The following is a 20,828-nucleotide window of genomic DNA, read 5'->3' as shown; positions in this document are numbered from 1 at the left end:
TGCCAGTCTCGGCAGATTTTGGGTATATTTACACCGCAATAAAACACCCACGGCGGGTCCATGTCAGCTGACTTGTGCTGCAAGGCTATAAAACTGTAGCGTAGATGTCCTTGGGGGGGGAGGAGGGTCCCAAAGCCCAGGCTCCAGCCCAAACCCAGACTGTCTACACTACAATTTTATAGCCCCACAGCCCGAGCCTGACATGGGTCAGCCATGGGTGATTTATTGCAGTGTAGACATACCCTTTGTGCAATGAGTCTAAGCCCCACAAACACTGCTCACATCTGTTCAATTTCCTCCTGTTGCCTTGTAGAGGCTTGACTGGGGTCATGAGAGATACCATGGAGCCCAAGTTCCGCTGGACAGATAACTACTATCATTTTAAAAGTCAGCATCAACTTGGAAATCATATTTGCCTGAAAATTATGTGCCTGCTATTACTAAATTAACGATCTGGGTGGCTACTTGTTTCTTTACTGTGTGCATTTGAGAGCTTGAGTATAGTCGCTTTCATTGTGATGTTGATGCTTAGTTGCCCTCCCTGCCTCATGCAACTACTCTGTACAAGGGTGGATTACAACTAATTGCAGCAGCAAAGCTGAAAGAGAAGAGGCCGCAGTCAGAGGAGTGCACAGAGGGGAAGGTGGGAGTGGGGCAAACACATTGGTGGTGTCACTCTCAGCCCATTTTTCTCTCCTGGCAAAAGACCCTTAAGGTCTGTCTACACTGAAATTTTTCCACTGATGTTGCTACACAGTGCAAACCCCAGTGCATGTGAGCTGCAATAGTGTAAAACCAGTGCAAAAGATTAATAAGACTGGGACTTTTCAGCTTGGAAAAGAGACTATGGAGGAATAAGATAGAGGTCTATAAAATCATGACCTGTGTGGAGAAAGTAAATAAGGAAACATTATTAACTCCTTCTCATAAGAACTAGGGGTCACCAAATGAAATTAATAAGCAGCATGTTTAAAACAAACAAAAGGAAGTATTTCTTCATACAACTCACAGTCAGCCTGTCGAACTCTTTGCTAGAGGATGTTGTGAAGACCAAGACTACAACAGGGTTCCAAAAAGAACTGGAGAAGTTCATGGAGGATAGGTCCATCAATGGCTATTAGCCAGGATGGACAGGGATGGTGTCCCTAGCCTCTGTTTGCCAGAAGCTGGGAATGGGTGACAGGGGATGGATCACTTGAGGATTATCTGTTCTGTTCATTCCCTCTGAAGCACCTTGCATTGGCCACTGTCGGAAGACAGGATACTGGGCTAGATGGACCATTGGTCTGACTCAGTATGGCCGTTCTTTTGTTCTTATGTAACTAAATATTATTTTCAGAATATGTGGGACCTTAGCTTGTTTGGTTTGGGATTTAGAAGTTCCATGTTCCAGAATGATATAGGGAACAGAAGGCACGGTTGTATGGCAGCAACTTTAACACCAATGTAACAAAGATTGTTGTAAGTGATACGGATCTGCAGGGATGCAGATGAATCAAGTAATTTCTTTTAAAGAAACTAAACAAGCCGTTTAAAGTGTGCTCTATCATAAACCCAGCTTTTAAAATTATGTAGTTAAAAAAAATCCAAATTGACAGAACCTCTTTAACATCCTTCAAAACATACCTACCACCCTCCACACAGTTGCTCTTATTTCCACCCTCTCTCTCTGACACTACTAATGCCTTGACTCATTTTCCTCTAAGCTCTATGTCATTCTTGTTATTCTGTAAAAGAAAAAAAATTCACCAAATGTCAAAGTTCACAAATGTGTTTTATTAGTATTGCACTTGTGAATATTACACACAGCTCCCTTCTGACTGGTGGCCAAAGACACAGGCCCACCTTTGTAAGCGTACAGATCTATTGTACAGAGTATAAATATGTAACTATATTGCAGAAGTTGTATCTTTCCAGCAAAAGCACTTATAAACACTAGCAATTAATGTAGGGATACAGCTTGCATTAAGCTTTCAGATTTCAGTAGTTATGGGCTAGTATTGACTCTTCTTAACGAGTGACTTTCTTTCTGGGCTCTAATTTTGACCATGAGTCTGATCTGCTTTAAAGTTGGCTTCCTTAGCTACTTCTTGAATGTGTTGATATTAATTTTTAAATTTAAAATTAAACAACACATGAAAAAGAATAGGAAGAAGATCAGGCTCAATCTCAATGTCTAATGTGCAGTTTAGTTTTTTTTAAATGAAGTAACAATTTCAGGGCCCTCCTTAGAGATGCTGAGAAACCAATGGGAGTTGAAGGCGTTCAGCACCTTGTAGGACTGGCCTGAAGAATCCTTCATAGCATATTTGTTGATGAAGGTGCAGTGAACTTCTGATGCAAGATTTAAACAGGCAGCACAGGAAAAAGGATCTAGAAGGAATCATAGAATGGGGAGGGCAATTCAGCCATAGACTATAATGTAAATGAACAATTTCACTGGGAATTGTAACACTCCATTTATTAAACAAGTAGTGTCAGTGACACAGTATAGAGCAGCACATGGTCAGTGGAGAATGGCACTCAGCCCGTTTGGTTTCCTCCTAGTGGAGCCATAGACTGTAGCAGTTCTGTTTCCTATAAAAACTGGATTTAAAATTGCAGGTATTATCAGATCTACAGACTAAACAAATCTATTCCGTTAATGGTATTTCTTGTGGTATCAAGGTGTGTCCTAGTGGTGTGGATGCAGAACAGCACAGCTTTGCTCAGCAATTCTTTCCCCACCCCATAAAAGAGAGACCCGCCCATACCACAAACCACCAGTGAAATGTATTTGTAATAGAAACTGCCCAGCCCTTTGGAATGCTAACTCTGAAATTCTTTACTGTTGCACCATCCCAATGTTCTAAGAAAGACCTTTTGCCCCAAGCACCTTGTTGAGAGGCAGTAATTATATGGTTATAAAAAAATACATCAGTTGACATAGCATTCCCACTAAAATATCAGATAGCAGCAAGATCAAGATGGGAAAATGTGCTGCCAGAGAGATAACACAAGGACAAAGGTGAGAAGTGTAAATACTCTAGAGAGAACAGGTGCGGTTCTGAGACACAGAGTTACGAGTGGCATTCATCCAGCACTGGACTCTCAGAAGCCAGAGGCTGAGGGCAAGGAGCAGTAGAAAACTAACCTAGTCTTGTTTTGGCAAAAGTTGGATGTAAACGTAACAACATAGTAACTAGCAAATTCTCAGCTGCTTGTTGTAATAAAAGCACAATTATTCTTCTATTAAGAAACAAACCAAGCAGCAATAGGATATAGCTGGATGGACTGTTCTGCTGTGTCCAGTGGCCAAGCTTTTCAAGGCTGATTTGCAGATTTCTGAAGATCAACCCCTTTAAAAGGGTCTCACGTTGGGCACCCAAAAGCACTGTTCACTCTGAAAATCTTGGCCAATACTTCTTTGTGTGTATATGTTCACATGCATTGATGGGCCTGGGGACTGACAGCGTCAGACCTGATAAAGCATGGGCTGCCGTAACACAAGCAACCCTCACTGTGCTTCAACCATGATCTCCATGGTGCATTTCTTTGGGTAGTGGGTCATTCAGTCCCCATGACCTATCAGTCTTCTCTTCTGAGAATGTCAATGAGGTGCTGTGATGGGGAAACTCTGCCTCTAGAAATGACCTGATATCAACAAACTAATTTCACATCCCAGCATCTTGTCTGAGAAAGAGAAGTAACAGTGTGAAGAGGGGATAGAGAAAGCAAAGAGGAAAGACTAAGAAGAAGAAAAAAGCAGAGGGGAAGGAAAAAGCAAATCTAGAAAGATGGAGGAAATTCATCTGAGCACAAAGAAAGGCTCATCCATGGCAGACAAGAATCACTGCTGCAAGCAGAGCTAATTCATGCACCATGAAGTGCAGAGGCAAGAGGGAAGAACTGAATCCGCCCAAGGTACCTGAAGCATATTCTCATGGAATCTCTTTCTCTTTGTGCCTTTATTTCATTTTGAATCAGTCCCAAGGCCTTCCCATAGCACCCTGCTAGGGTGTTTCCACTGGTCTTCTTTGCTTTTAACCCATCTATTCTGCAGGCTTCTGCTTCAAATAAGTTATTGTATGGATCTCTTGTTCCTGTAGTTATCAAATAATCACTACATGGATCTTAGCCCAGCCCATTCTGCCTTGTCCATTAGGGGATTTCTTTCTGACTCGCAAAGGAAAGCTGCCACCATCAGATCACAAGGGTCCTAGTTTGAGTCTCAGCTGTGTTAATGTGCAGCACACACACACACACACACACACACACAGTCTAGCCAGCAGGTGGGGGCATTTTCTGTTATTGTTAAATATTGGCTCTTCCACTCATGGAAAAGGTGTATCTGGAAAGTCTGGGCCACATTTCTTCCGTATAGGGAAAACCCTAACGAGCATGAAGGATACTACAGGAGTTCCTACTGAGGAGTTTTCTACCAATTATTTTGGGGCACAGACGGGAAAGCGGAAGGACTAGGCTGTTACTCTAGGTTAGCTCCCTCATGTTACCTGCAGAGGGAAGGAGCATATATAAAATGACCTGAAACAGGACAGGGCAAAGCAAGGCCCGTCTTTCTGCCATGGAAGCATAACTCCCCCAAAAGCAGCCTGCAAGGGGTGGGTATTATAGATGCACAGTGGGATTTGCTACTGGTTCAACCAGTATTAGTTCTGGAGCAGATGTGCCCTTGGAGATCCAGAGAAGCTGCTGTCTGGTTCCTCCCTGTCCGCTCCCCCAGAATCCAAAAGAGACCAAAAGACAGGAGCTCCATGTTTAGAAAGCCACAGGTGTGCTGCTCTCCCCTCAGTCCAGGTTTGGCTTTAATGTGGCATACTGGCTAATATCTGCATAAGGAAGCAGAGAGGATTGGGCAGCCTTATGAAACTCATTTTCTGGAACCAGAATAATGCTGAGGGGAGGAATATTCTGCACAAACCTGACAATCTGACCACTTCAGTAATCTAACTGCTGTCTTCACTGTGGCTCTGCATTCTGAAACTGCTGTCTTCAGCTAAATGCGGAGGGTGAATAACCTCACAAAGTGCACAGGGAGTTTCCAGTAAAGAGCCCTGCACCTATGGAACAGCCAAAACTGAAAGTGAAGAGCAGATTAACACAATCTCAGATTTGATTTAGGGTGAAAGTCTGGTCCCACTGAAGTCAATGGCAAAGCTCCTGTTGGCAGCAGTGGGGCTCGGGTTACACTCAGAGGCTCTTAGTGGAGTCCAGGTCTATGGAATACTTCCATTGCTGAACTGGAGTACAGCTCTGGCTGGAATCTGTATAAACACCAAAGGGATGGTGAACATGCCAGAAGACAATGCACAGGATACATTCCTATACAGACAACACAGAAAACAGGCTGAAATGATGGGACCTGGGTTAAGCCCAGTTATTTCTCCTAAATCCTTTGAGCCAGTGCATCTGACACACTTCTGGAAATGTCTGAGAGTTGGCCAGTCAAATTTGCCTGACACTGTTATTTTTGAGAATTTTTTTTCAGGGGCAGATATGACATCAGCAAAGATACAGATGCCCACTGGTTCAGAATGAGGCCTCAGAACACCTCTGTTTACATTTTTCTGACCAAACCTGTTGGATCTCCTGTTCATACTTCTATGTTAAAGGTTGGCGTCTTAGTTAACACATCAGTACCAATGTACGCTGCAATATGAGAGGAGTAACCCACCATCCTTACAGAGAGGTTTGTCTGCTATAAGCAACTACACTTCTGTCTCCAAATGGTTAGCAACTACCACTCAAGAGGACGATACTGGAGATGACAGTAACACGTTTCTGTTTTTTCAGTCTACATTTGGCAGCACTGTGTGTGCCATCTGCTCCAGCATTCCTCCTCTCACTAGGTGGGTCTTTCACATATCGACACAGGAGAGAAACATATTTTTTTCAAAACAGGACATTATCAAACCATGGAAGCTGGCAGAGGGACTGCAGAGGAGCTGTAGCTTCTGGAACTACTTTTAACTAGTTTTTGAAACTGGCTAGATTTCAATATTGATGTAATTTCTTTAAAGTGACTATAAAATTGAGTTTGCAAAATTCCCACACCTGTACCAAAACAATAATTACTTATAGTGCATCTCTGCCCCAAAGCCTCTGGGAACCTCTAGTGGGAGTGGTTGGGTCATTACAAAACCTAAACTTAATTTCCCCAATACTAATTTTTCCCTACTGTTACTCACACCTTCTTGTCAAGTGTCTGTAATGGGCCACTCTCTTACCACTTCAAAATTTATTTCTCCTCCTTTGATATCCTGCTGTTAATTGATTTATCTCGTTAGACTGACCTCACACTTGATAAAGCAACCCCCATCCTTTCATGTATTTATACCTGCTCCTGTATTTTCGTTCCCTGCATCTGATGAAGTGGGTTCTAACCCATGAAAAGCTTATGCCCAAATAAATTTGTTAGTCTCTAAGGTCCCACAAGGACTCCTCGTTATTTTTATTAATTTTTAGAATCCTTGTGGACCCCCACCTTCTGCACTCATAGTCCCAGAGTGGGGAATTAGCCTTGACATGGTTGCAGTCGTGGGATCATTTTGAACCAGAGGCACAGACCTCAGGATTTTAAAAGGACACATTTTTCCTTTTGGCAGCCTGCAAAGCCAGGGAGTTTTTTTCCTCTTTTCTTTGCTGCCTGAGGGGGAACAAGCATGCAAAGGGTTCAGCCTGCAAAGCCAGGGAGTCCAACAAGCAGTTTATTTTTTTTCTAGCTTTGTGGCAATGAAATAGCTAGGCTAGAGTAGACAGCCCTGTGCATGAGGTTGCAGTCAGGCACTGAATCCCTACAGCAACCAGTCTTCCCAAAGTGGCACGCCACAGAGAAGACAGACCCAGATCAAGCCCAGACATCCAGCTCCATGAAAGAAATGCAGGGAGGGGATGGGGGACTGGAGTTTTCCCCAGAGGGAATGGTCAGCCCTCCCCAACTCAAGATCCAGGTGCCAAGATGGAGGGATGCCCTTAACCCAGACTGAGTTCTAACTATGGAAGACGGGAATTTCTTCCTACAGATGAAGCACTTGGAGGTGGAAATGGAGGCGAAGTGCTTAGAAGCGGAGACAGTGCTGAAGCACTTAGAGCTGGAAAGGGCTAAGCTGGGTCAGCCAAGTAGCCTTAATAGTCCTCCTCCAGGTACCGCTCCCCATTCCAAGAAATTCCCCAGATGCAAGGTAGGCGATGATACAGAGGCCTTAGAAAATTTTGAAAGGGCCTGCCTTGGGTACAACATCCCTACAGACCAGTATATGGTGGAGCTAAGGCCACAAGTCAGTGGACCCTTAGCAGAGGTGGCAGCTGAAATGCCTAAAAAACACATGAATGAGTACAAACTTTTTAAACACAAGGCCAGAATTAGGATGGGGCTAACCCCCGAGCATGCCCATCGGCGGTTCAGAGCCCTAAGGTGGAAACCAGATAGGGCATTTTCCCGATACGCCTATCACATTGTAAAAAATTGGGATGCCTGGATATCAGGAGCAAGTGTTAAGTCTCAGGAAGATCTCCTAATGCAAATGGAGCAGTTCTTAGAGGGTGTTCCTGAGGAAATAGAAAGGTACATCCTAGATGGGAAGCACAAAACTGTAATCGAGGTGGGGGAGATCGGAACCAAATGGGTGGAGGTGGCAGAGAAGAAGATAGCTAGTAGCAGTTGGTGGGGGTACCAGAAGGGGCAACCCAAGACGACACCCACCATCGGAATGAGCCCAAGGCCCCATCTCACAAGCAGAAGTCCTCCACACAGCCAGGGAGACCCCAGATGTCCTATGGTCCTACCACCCCACCCACCTCGCCCCAGCCACACTCAGCTGGGCAATGGTTTAAATGTAACGAGCTGGGGCATATGAAGGCCTATTGCCCCAAGAGCACTAGCCGACTGCAACTCATCACCCCGGGGTCCCACCAAGAGCCTTCAGGCCTAGATGTCTCGCAAATACCCCCAGACCGAAGGGAAACTGAGTGTGGGCGGGAGGAAGATTACAGCGTGGAGAGAAACTGGAGCACACGTCAGCTAGCCACCAATCCCTGGTGGACCCCAAATTCATCAACCCAGAGGCCCAAGTGACAGTGCAACCCTTTAAGGCCAACTCTTACCTTGCCTACAGACAAGGGCTGGTCAGGAAAGCGGACCTTTGCAGTCTATGATGATTATCCCATTCCCATGCTGCTGGGAGAAAAAACTTAACCAACCATGTGAGGCTAACAAAAAGGGTACGGATGGTCACCCGCAGCCAGGCTAAACAGGCCTCCACACCTAAAAGCCTCCTAAAAGGACCTAGTCTGTGTCCCCTGATACTATAGGCCTGGGGACCCAGCCAGAGTTGGTAGAACCAGACCCCAGACCAGAGTCTATAGCAGAGGTTGTAGATCCAGTTTGTGGGACCCAGCCAGAGCCAGTCCAAGGATCAGAACTGGCGGAGCAGTCAGCACCAGAGTCCGTGCTTGCAACCCCACCAGAGTCAGGGGAACCAGCACCAGAGGGCACTACAGAGCTTGCACCTGCAGCAGCAGCTAAACTGGTGCAAGAGGCTCAACTGGAGCCTCAAATACCACCTAGTGCACCAGCAGAGAATGGTTCACAGTCGACAGAGACACCCCCATCACCTGCATCGCTTCCAGTGGGACTAAGCCCAAGTCCACAACCCAGCAAGGAACTAGTGTCTCCAGCATCAAGGGAGCAGTTCCAGGCAGAGCAGGTGTACTGTAGGAAATCTCCTGTACGATGGCTGTATTGAGATATGGAAGTAGACATCTTGTAGGTTGAGAGCTGGAAATCAATCTCCTTGCTCTAGAGCTGGAATAATGGTGGTTAGCATCACTATCTTGAATGTCTGTGCCTTCCAGTATTTGTTTAATGCCCTTATAACTAGAATGGGCCTCCAACCTCCCTTCGCCTTGAGGATCAGGAAATAATGAGAGTAAAACCCCTTGCTCCTGAATTGCACTGAGACTGGTTCTGTGGCCCCTAGGCATAACAAATTATATATTTCCTGATGACGTAGGTTCTCGAGAGAAAGGGTTTCTCAGAACTGAAGGGGGATGGGGAAGGAGGGTTGGAATGGGGGCAGGACATGAATTGAATGGTGTAACTCTTTGAAATAATCTCCAGGACCCATCTGTCAGAGGTGATATTCTCCCAACTGCTGTGAAAAAGGGCCAGGCAATTTCTGAAGGGGCGTGACAGGTGTGTAGATGGCAGCTGATGTTGCAAGATATAATTGTTCAGGCCCCCAACCAGCCTGTCAAAAGTGCTTAAGAAGGCGGATTGAGAGGCAGTCACGGATTGGGGTGCGAAATGTTTCTGTTTTTGAGCCCTCGTCCTCTTACGCTGCAGGTCCTAACAGTGCTGAGATGGTGGGTATTGAGGAGGTTGTGACCTGTGCTGTGGCTGAGAGGTGTATCTTCTCTTCTGTCTCACAGTACAGATTCCTAGGGAGTGTGATGTGGCCTGGGAATCCTTCAGGATGTGGAGAGAAGAATCTGTCTTCTCCATGAAGAGTTTGGGCCCTTCAAACTGGAAGTCTTCTGCATCTCTTTGGGCAACCCAGAAAGGTGTAGCCAAGAAGCCTGCCTCAGTACCACTGTCATGGAGAGTGGGCAGGCCACTGTATTGGCTACATCCAGTGCTGTCTCTAGCACCAGTCTGGCTAATAAATGACCCTCTCTAAGAATGGTCTGGAACTGCTCATTTTGTGTCTCCAGTAAATGTTCCAGAAACGCATTTAGTTTCCCATAATTAATAAAATTGTATTTGGCCATGAGAGTTTGGTAATTCGTGACTCTAAATGGTAATGTTGCCGACAGATATGCCATCCTGCCAAGCCCGATCATATGGGGTTGACTTGGCATGATGTTGCTTGCTTCGTGCATTAACCATGTCCACGATGATGGAGTTTTGTCGCACCTGGTACCAAAGATTTTTTCTGTGCTGCTCTTTTAGAGATGGTACGGTAATTGTCTGTCTCCAGGTGGTGCAGCCCATGTGGCAGAGAGCAGAGCTCACAGCAGAGGCCCCCTTCTGAGTACCATACTTCAGAGCTGCTGGTGCCGTTGGTACCGAGGTGGCTGCACCGGGGAACCCCTCTGGCTGGCCTGGCCAACGACTGGGAGCCCATGTTTTTCCAGTGCCGGCGCTGAGAAGGAAGTAAGAGGGGGGTTCTTGGTGCAGTGCTAGATAGCCTGGGGGGGTGGGGGGGGAGGAGAGAACACATGTGTGGGCTCAACGGACAGTGCTACCAAAAATCTCCGACTAAAGTCGCAGGGGCGCAGACACCTACAGCCGAGCACCCATAGGGACACTCCTCAAAGAAGAAATGATTGTCTCTCACCCTCTCTACAACATATATTTTTTCCTGCTTATTTTTCATCTTAGAAATTTCAGGAATGCCAAGTCTGCTCTTTCTTGGTTTTCCTGGAGATCTCAGAAACGTAGGTTGTGAGCTCTTAACCCTTAAATGAAGGAGCTTGCGTGCGGAATCTTTAACCACAATAAGAATACCTTACCCTCCCAATCTGCTTTCACTTGCCAGGTAAGCATAGTATCAACTTACCAGTTCTCCAGTGACCTAACGTGTCTTCAAGAAAAAACATAAGACCTGGATTTCTAGGGGGGAATTTTCAAACATGCTCAACACTGCTGCATATAACTTTCTTTACAGTTTCACTCCAATGTAAACAATCAGAACAAAATGTTAAGCAAGCAAGCAACAAAACATCTGGAAAAATCTTTCAGGCTATCTTGTATATCATAAAGAATTAAACGGGGGACAAACTCAATTTTTTTTCTCTTTTGGGCCACATTTAATACAGCACAGCACCACTACCAAAAGACTAACTAGCAGCTTTCACTTATACATGTTTTCTATTGCATTTTCAGGTTTACAAAGAAAAATGGTCCAATAAACCATAACTCTCTATTGATACTTTGAAAGTGTTTTGAGCTAAATTCTTTACTTGAAAAATAAATTTTCAAGTTTGGAACCAGCTGCCCTTTCTGACCACCTCAGCAGGCTGACTGCAATACAACAGACAGAGCAATGGCAGTCTGCGGACAGGCAGACATACATTAACCAGGCAGCTACCACAGTAGGAGTTAATATACAGGAAGTAAGTAATTTCACAAGGATTGAGATTTTGCAAACTGTTAACACAGGGCACTGTGGATAGCAGCAAGAACAGATTTCACTATATTTTATAGGATAATTGTAATATGGTTAATATTTTGCAAATCTGTGCAACAATACTATAAAACGAAATCATTTAATTAACCTGTGTTCCTGAGGGTCTTCCTTGCTTGATATCACATCACCCACACAGTATATATGTTGGGATGGCAAACTGAACCAGGAATTGGCAATAAAAGCACAGCTGGATATGGTGGGAATGTCCTCATGGCCTGCGCATGGGGGAAATCTCATAGATATTGATACAACTGAGAGAACTCCGTCAAAGCAATTTGCAGCTCTCATTTAAGCAACAATGAAAGATGATACTGTATGCATCTTACCTTTCAACATCATACTTTAGAGATTCTGATCTCAGACTGGGGCAACCAAGATCATAACAATCATTGTCTCAAACTTACACTCTGCTGCCTCTCCCTGTTTGTTGTATTCACCTATTGTCTCATCATATACTTAGACTGTAAGCTCTTCAGGGCAGGGACCATCTCCTCCTCCTATGTTTGTACAGTGCCTGGCACAATAGGGCTCTGATTGATGTCTGGGGCCTCTAGCTGCTCTCACAACACAAATAAATAAATAAATAAATGAACAAAAACAACAGTATAATATGGAGTGACTAATGATAACAGAAATACTCCTGATTTGTTCTACTGCAGTTGAAACTAGACTCTATTGCTATATTGCTTTCTTTCTTTCAACTAGCCCACACAGATAACAATCTGTCTCAGTCAAGACAACAGTGAGTTACTGTTTAAACCAGGGGTCTCCAAACTTTATGAGACGAGGGCCATATTAGATTTTTGAAGGGGCTTCGTGGGCCGAAGCAACTGTGAAAGAAATTAAATATATGCAAAATTGTTTAAAAAACAACACTACTCTACTGTGTCAGTGTTGTATTAAATTCTAAATCAGGTATAAAAGTTAATCGATGCAGGTACTGTAAGTTGGCTCCCCTTTTTGGGTCTGCTGTGCCCCCTGCCTGCTAGGCATGCCTGCTCTGCTGAAGAAAATGACAAAGGATTGAAAGTTTGGCTGTACTTTGGTAAGAGAAGCTCCAGGTTCCCATTGTTGGTTGGGACTGTTTGGTTCTATTAGTGCTGTAGTTAAAATTTAACCATTATGAAATTATCCATCTTTTTTACTCCATTTATTGGAGATATAATGAAGCATCTGGCTTGTATTTTTACTCTAAGGCAGGGGTCTGTGCCTGCTCAGCTGCAGGAACGACTCCCCCCTAAGTGGTCTCCCCTTCTGGGGGGACACTGGCTCCCAGCGGCACTCACCCCTCCCCACAGCTCAGACGTGAGCTGCTGCTGGCGGCGGCCCTCCCCCTGCCTGCTCGGCGTGCCTACTCAGCTGTTCGCCGCCTCTCCCCGTTGGTTGGGGGGCCGGACAAATGGAAGCCCCAGGCTGGATCCGGCCCATGGGCCGTAGTTTGGAGACCCCTGCTTTAAACCACTGTAAACTTAACATAATGTTCTTATTTCAAGCGTGCAATGCTAGAAATGAGATGGAAAATTTGTTTGGCAAATGAATAGCCAAATTGAAGCAGGGAGGAATATTCCTTACAAATAATGTATCACATAACCCTCCCAGGAACATACCGTAGATACAGGATTTGTTTGCAGTGGTTAGATTGTGCCCCAGCTCCACATGAGGAGGAGGAGGAGAGAAATGGAGCCACAAGTGGATCATGAGGCATGGTATTCCGTTCTTGCAAAGGAGGAAATCAAATTTCAACAGCACTCTGAGCACTGTGCATTTTCTTTAAAACAATATCACTCTGTCTATTTGTATCTGTGATGAGTGCACTTCAAGCTGACTGTGTTGTCCTTCCTTCCTTTCAAATGTTCCTGCGTGGAAGCTAACATGGTAGCAGAGCACTTGGTTAGTAATAACAAGCTCTATGAAGGTCAACTGGATACAAGCTGGTAAATAAAAAAAAAGGACTGAAATACAGGTAATGCCCCTTTAAAAGAAAAAAAAAGTACTATGGTATTCTACAGTAATGACCCAGAGTACTACCCCATACAGTAGGGACACTGTAGTGCTTTGGGATTTGGCTGTAGAATAACCTATGTATATATGTATGGGATGGTGTAAGAAATGGGGAAACAAGACAGTAGTTCAACACCTCCTTCATCATGACCTTGTTATTTTAACACTTTCTAAATCCATTCATAAAATCACAGGGTTTATCAAATCTAATGTATAAGTGCTGCATAAATACAAATATTGATACTTTACCTTGTACATTATATATTATATAAATCCTACTTTACTTTAAAAAAATCTCCAGATCATGTCTTTCCCTTTCTTTTTAATTTTCTTTAAAAGAGTGTGTGTGTATATATATTTATATTTGTTATCATAATGTCAAAATTTATATGAGTCCCATCTCTTCTGTTATGTTTTCTGCAGACAAGGTCTGAAATGATGTTAGGAAGAAAAAACAATGGCTTCCTCTTAAAAGCCTGGTTAATACAGGGTATTCAAAAGGAGATTGTTTTCTTTTTTCAGATTTCAACACTGATTTTTTAAAAAATTATAATAATCCTTCACAAACCAGGGTCCACAGATAGTATAGAGCAGCCTTTGTAAGCAAATCTACACAATCTGACATGCTTTTATGAGGCAGTAAGTACTTGTATCAAAATTCAACAGTGTTTCTACAGAATCATCCAACTTCGTGCAATGCAGAGATACGTTAATTTCAGTTCCAAGAATTCATAGTTCTTTTTCTGCAAATGGTCTCATCAAATCCCCAGGATTCATTTCACAAACCTGCTGTTCAATTGCTGATGCTGTTAACCACACAGTTGATTGAGATGTGCACACAATCTGGTGACATCATCACACGGAAGATCAAAAAATAGGAAAAATACCCTCCCTCCAATCTTTAAATAGTCTTTTTCTCTATCTGTATGTATATATATGTGCATGATTCATTTTGCCCAGTCTGATCATATAATGAACAAAATTTGTGCTGGTTAAGGGTCTTCTTCCATCAATGGAATTTCTAGGGGAAAAAAAAAAGAATTATTGGCTTTAGCTTGTAGACTGCATAGGTCAATTTATTTGCCTGCAGAGTGCCATCTCACACCTACCAGTTGATGATATCTGTCATACAAATAATGCATGATGAAAGGCTGTACTTGAGCAAAATATACAATATTATCCCCAGTCTAATCCCTCCTCAAGACCCACTTCTATTGTGATGCCTGGAATTAGCCAACTAAACCTCCATTCACTCCAAAACAAACAAGGAAAAACTCTCCAAGGAGTGGCTTTGTTGCCACTGTGTGATTTGGGGGTGAAGATTCCTCCCTCTTCCATTCCTGGAGAGCCAACCCCCCTTGCCACAACCCTGGCTAGGGCTTAGCCTGGTGGGGTAGGGGAGATGAGATCCTAAAAGTACTGAAGAATTTGTTTTGAAGAAAGCATAACGAATAACACGTATACTGAAAAAAATTCCTGCTTAATTCCTGCTCTGAAGCACAAGCACATGGATTGTATTTATTGACCATTACCTTTGACACACATCCCATGTAACATATCCAAGCAAAACTTACCATCTGCAATATCGATACTTGGGCTTGTGGATGCAGCCTCCCCAGTGGTGCTATTGATCACCTCAGTTCTATCTGAAATAGGATGCACGCACATTTGGCACACAGAAGATGAATATAAACTTTGGAGAAGTTCGGAGGAGCCTGATATGCTATCACAGCTCTCAAATTCAGCAGGTAATGTGTCTGTCTCTCCTGGGCCAGGATAAGCTGGAGGGTTCTGATCTTCTGCCTGGAAAGCATGCCCCTGGGCTGCAGAAGATGAGTATCCCGGTGCCAAGGCATTCAAACCACTGCTCACAGCTTCATCATAGGAAGGGAGCATGACAGGAACACCATCCACTACCACAAAGTCAGGGTCGCTGGTGGAACTCTCCTGGGCACCTCTACATCAAACAAAGACAGATCATCATGGAGTCTTTGAACCTTTCAATAGCATCTTGAAGCAACCGTTTCAAGATGTAATATTTTCTAATCGCATGAAATGGAGCTATACAAGGTCGTTAACATTCACGGGAATATCCGCTTCACAGATCTGCAGAAATCCGCTCAGACTGATAGGTGTGTGCAATTTGTTATGATGAGATAAACAAAGCCAGAACCGAGACATTGTTTAGAGAAGGAAAGGAAAACAGGTCTGAGGCAGCGATAAGGAGCATACTCTGTTGTCCCATGCAGAGTAAATACCAGGGATATAGAATCCTATAGAATCGGGGTGAATCAATAAGTGTGTAAATCCCTAAAGAGATCAGCACTGGACCTAAAGGGGTAGGGTACTTGCAGCACATGCAAAACTATACTGAGCTGATAATTGCTGGATGACGCAAGCTTTGGGGTTGAGATTTTGAGCTCGCTTTGCCCTCAGTTTGGAATGATGCACATTCCCCAAAACCCCCCGGCACTACTAAGAGGATATTTTCAAGCAAACCACTTTTTTCAGGCTATACAATTTTGGATCTGTTAATCTCAAAAATGTGAATTAGATTACAATGGAGTCCCACCAGGATCCCATGTGTTTTTAGGATATGGGAACATCTGAAAGAGGAAGACAGAAGCCTATTTCAGCAAGTCAGAGGAATACAGGCCAGGACACCTGCCACTGGAGCAGCCTCTTAAATCTAGAGGCTCTCTCACTTGCGTATGTATAATTCAGGTGAACTAGTCCATCACCTACACTGGAACAGGGACAGACTAGTTGACCTAATATATATTTCCCATCTCTCATTCCTATAGATGATGTAAAAAAGAAACACACAGAGAAAGACAGACAGATAAACATGTTGTCTAGCAGTCTAAGCACAGGCCTGGGCCCAGAAACCCTGAACTAAGGTATAACACTAACTCACTTATGTAGACCTGTCTAGTCACTTAACCCACTAACCTTTGTTTTCCCATTTGTAAAGGAAGGGTAATATTTACCTCCCTGTCTTTCAAGGAATAGCATGAGCATTAATAACAGGTAAGTGACGTCTGCACAGTGGTGAGTGAGAGAGAGAGAGAGAGAGAGTTAGTTAATGAACATCCTGGAGAGGTTTCAATGGAGACCTCTATGAAGTTTTAAAAAAATATTTCCATTGAGAAAAAACAGTGTTTTTGAAGTTTACGCTACTAAGCCCAATATATTTAAAAGGACCTACTCCCCAACTCCCAAAATGGACATATTAAAATATGTGGCTTCTACCTGTAAGTATATCCGATCAAAGACAATACTCTCAGTATCAGTTTAGCGATTATTATAATCGCACCCAAAGTGAATCTGACAAACTTTGCCTCTCCTCTTTGCCCTAGAAAAGGCCAGAACAGTACTATGGAATTCCAGGGGTCCCAACTCCATGGGTTGTCTAGCTATCCCCCCTCCCCCCACATTCCCTCTGTTATTTATTGTTCAACGCAAGAAAAGAAGATATTTGCAATGTCATTTTATTTCCTCTCCATTCAGTGAAATAACTAAATTAAAGCCCTCCATCTACAGTACCAACCTTGGAAGGAAATGAGTCTTAAATTTGGTCTGGAACATCCTGGCTAGAATAACCAACAGAAGTACCAGTAGAACGCTGGTAGCAGTAAATGCCACTATTTTCCATGTAGTCAGGAGGGTTTCCTGTGTATTTGGCCAGGTTTGCTCTGTAGCAAAAGGGCAATAAAATAGTTGTATTAGATTATTATTGTTGTTTCATATTTATATTGCAGTAATGCTCAGAGACCCCCAATCAGGATCAGGGCCGTAGGTTTTGTATAAATACAGAGACAAAATCCCTACTTTCAGGGTCTTCCATGCTATTTTTATTAATGTGTTTATAATCTGGATTTATTTACAAACAAAATAAAGAAGATCTAGCAGACATTTAATATGCACCTTTTAGCATTTGTGGAGCTAGCCGCTGAAAATTCAAGATCATAAAAGCTGAAAATAACTACATCTTACTAATGTTTCAAAATGAACCTGTAAAATTTAAAACATGACACAAATGTAGTTTGACAGGCAATGTCAGCCTGTGATTATACTGTTAAAATAAAGGTAAACTCCCTCAGAAGTTGCGATCTTAGTGCTATTTTTACCTGTTTTGGCACAGTATACTTGAGCTGAGGGAAACCATTCTCCTTTTTGGCAGGTGATGTATTTGTAGTCATTGGTAAGAGTATAACCAGGATCACAATAGAATTCAACGACAGTTCCATGGTTATAACGCTCACAAGGCCGCGGATGGCAAATATAATCTCCATGAATCACCATTGGAGGTAGTGGACAAACTTGGGCAAAAAGAAAAAAAGAGAGTCAACAACAGCAGCAACCATTACATACAGAGTATCTTCAGCTTATGGATTTGATACAACACTGTACACAGGACCAAATACTGTCCCCCTATATAACTGAACCCCAAACCATATTAAAGCTACTAGAAGCCTGAATTCTGACCATGAATGACCATTGTCACAAGTCTCTGGTGCAGTGTGGGGGAAGGAATGTGATGTCCATAGCTAGGTCAGAAAATGTGTATAAATGTGCAGGCCATACCTCAAGAACTCCTCCCCAGAACTCAGTGGCATTTATCATGATGATGTGGCCTAAGATGTGGTCTTTCTGTGGGACCCTTTTTTTTGGGGGGGCGGGGGTGGGAGGGGGTGATAAAAGTGAAAGGAGGCAAATCTTAATTACAGCAGAAACCTACCACTCTGTAATCCCCCTCTACCCTGAGGTTTTGTGCCAAACACCTTTACTAGGCAGCTGGAATTCAGTCCTAAGGTCCTGTTAATACATATAGCATTAACACTATGAAATAGTTAAAAACAATAATTCCATTCTTAAACAGTTTATGCTACGAAACCAGTTGTTGTAAAGTATACTGTAATAGATACAATACAGGTAATATTGCTAAAGCAGTTAAAGCCCCTAAAATATATTATTTTAAAGCCGGTGTCAGAGTCTGATGACTTTACTCGAGTCAAGTAGCACCTCACTTTGTGAGCAGCCCCTTTGATTTCAATCGGCCTGCTCAGGAAGTAAGGAATTAAATGCAACAGTGACAGAATCTGGCCCTGTATTAATAAAGCAGACTACAAAGGGCTATGCAAATAAGAAAGAATTGCAATATAAACATGCTTTAAAACAGATACTGAAAGAAAAAAATCACTTTGTTGGGTGGACGAATTAAATGAAGGAACATTTTTAGAAAATAGCAGTAGCTAAAGTGTTTGAATGCATTGCTTTTTTGTATAGCAGAGGAAGCCTCTTTACCAAAAAATGAGAAATAAGATTAGTTGACCACTGGTTTGGTTACTGTTTCTCAAAGTTGCTGTCGTGATTAATAAAATGACTACAATATTGAACTGAGCATTCTGAGAGCCCAAAGCGTCTGAATTAGCTAAAAGGGTCAGTTTATTTCCCTTCAGAGGAAATAACCAACAGGATCAGTGCCCCATGAACAGGCTGTTGTGTTAATTTCATGCATTTGCGATGCAGTAAAGACTCACTGCATAGATTTAAATAATGAAAATGCCATTTCTCTAAAACAGAATCTCCACTGAAATCACAATTCAGTTGCTTCTCTCTGTGAATCTTGTTACATGAATAATGGATTTAAACGCTTAAACAAAAGAAGAAAGAAAGCCCACAAAGAGACATTAAACGAAACTTCAAGAGCGGCTGATTACAATGCGCAGCACTGTCTACTCCCCATACCCTGAAGACAAGCTTTGTTTGCATTTTCGCTAGCAAGGCTTAATAATAATGTGAAACCCAGAACAAGTGATTCACACCAAAGGCAATACTTTGCATACTTTCCAAAGTGGACTAAACCTAGGGGAAGCAGGAATGTTTACTAGGAACTTCAGAAAAGGTCTGAAGAGCTCTCTCTTCTTCTGCCTAAAACAATTCTTCTAAGTGTGGCTCAAAGGAGGGACACCAAGATGGCAAGGGAAGATGCCTATTATCTATGTCATGGACAATCTCACTACACCAATCTATGAAAGCAACAATCCCAGTCCACTACCATGAGACATGGTATGTTTTATTACATACATTTATTGCCATCTTCCGATAGTCCCCTGCTATCTAAACTTCTTTACAGCTGGTTTCAAAGCAAGCTTTGCAAGCTGTAACAGGCTGCCAGAGATATGTCAATATAAAGCACTGCTCCAGCAATGTGCAAAATAAAAAGCTTCTCATCACAGGGATCAACTGCTTTGAGAAGAAAATTTCTAATCTAAAGTAATGACACCTGCTGCCTCTCCTGGTGCTCAGAATCCCCAGTCCATGACATTAGGGGCTGCATCAATCTTCTGAATGCAGGAGGCACAACACTGGCCTTCTAGCGTTCTGTGTTGGCCCAGTAACCAAGCATTTTTCAACAGCAAGATTAAAAAGAGTACATTGCTGGCTCAACTCAGCTATGATACTGTCACTGCCTGCTTATACTGGAGACCTATTTTATTAAATCCTGAAAACAGGAGCATTAATCTTAGTGTGTTCTATTTTCCTAATGATAAAATTGAAGCTGGTATCACATCCATTGTAAACATCCTCCACGTTTCAAGGGAAACTCATATTGCTGCTGCCCGAGAGCTTTTGTAAACAATCCTCTTTTTATCTTTGTGGAAAATGTGTCTTGGGTAATAAATGAAACGAAATGAACCTGTTTTAAACACTCTTGCCTGCCAATGGCTCTTTTTATTAAAATACTTATTATGGGCAACAGATGGGGAAAGAGTGGAGCAGAAAATGAGCAAGTTAAACTTAATTTAGGCGGTACTCTATTCTTATTTCAGTTACCCAAGAGAATAAGGGCTTTTTCCTCACTTCAGGCATGTCTCACTAATGAATTTTATGCTAATCCAGTCAAAAGAATCTTCAATGCTCTTCAAAATTTGCATAGAACACAGGCCTATGGTTATATTTAAGTCTGTAAAAAAGATATTGATACTTGTAATCCAGGGGTAATTAATTACTTTTGTCAAGGTCCAAATTTCTTGGTCAAGGTATAGTCAAGGTCCAGACTCCAGAGAAAAGAATATAAAAACAACAACAATGATAATAAGTAAATAGAAAGATTTTGTGGTCCGTTCAAAAGCATCCGGTGGTCTGGATTTGCCCACGGTCCACCTATTGACTACCCCTGGTGTAATCAATAACCTTCAGATTTATAAGAAGAAAAGGAGTACTTGTGGCACTTTAGAGACTAACCAATTTATTTGGGCATAAGCTTTCGTGAGCTACAGCTCACTTCATCGGATGCATTCAGTGGAAAATTTAAATTTAAATCTCCCCATTGTATTTTCCACTGAATGCATCCGATGAAGTGAGCTGTAGCTCACGAAACCTCATGCTCAAATAAATTGGTTAGTCTCTAAGGTGCCACAAGTACTCCTTTTCTTTTTGCGAATACAGACTAACACGGCTGCTACTCTGAAACCCTTCAGATTTATAAAGTCTTTATCAAATCAAAGCAAGCAAACTACTTTACAAGCAACCCCTTTCAATCAATTAGTTATGGAGTACGGAGCAGCCTGTCATACTCCCAGTTCTCTCCACAAGCCACCTTGTATAAAAAATAACTAAAAGCTTCATCCA

The 20,828-nt window shown here is 42.8% G+C and overlaps 1 protein-coding gene across 4 annotated transcripts in view; it reads right to left on the bottom strand.

Annotated features, from left to right (window-relative positions):
• Positions 1–1,755: 1,755 nt before the first annotated feature.
• Positions 1,756–20,828, bottom strand: part of SUSD4 (sushi domain containing 4) — a 197,286-nt gene continuing 178,213 nt past the window's right edge. For all 4 annotated transcript variants that reach the window (XM_073338777.1, XM_073338779.1, XM_073338775.1 and 1 more), the window contains 4 exons: positions 17,321–17,512; positions 16,741–16,885; positions 14,765–15,147; positions 1,756–14,211 (listed from right to left, as the gene is read on the bottom strand). In XM_073338777.1, coding sequence (XP_073194878.1) covers positions 14,183–14,211; positions 14,765–15,147; positions 16,741–16,885; positions 17,321–17,512 — 749 coding nt within the window. In that variant the 3' untranslated portion in view covers positions 1,756–14,182. The remainder of the gene's footprint in view (positions 14,212–14,764; positions 15,148–16,740; positions 16,886–17,320; positions 17,513–20,828) is intronic.

This window comes from Lepidochelys kempii, chromosome 3 (assembly GCF_965140265.1).
Source record: "Lepidochelys kempii isolate rLepKem1 chromosome 3, rLepKem1.hap2, whole genome shotgun sequence".
Lineage (NCBI taxonomy): Eukaryota > Metazoa > Chordata > Testudines > Cheloniidae > Lepidochelys > Lepidochelys kempii.
Note: the sequence above shows the minus strand (reverse complement) of the source record. Positions and strands in the feature narration are given on the sequence as shown.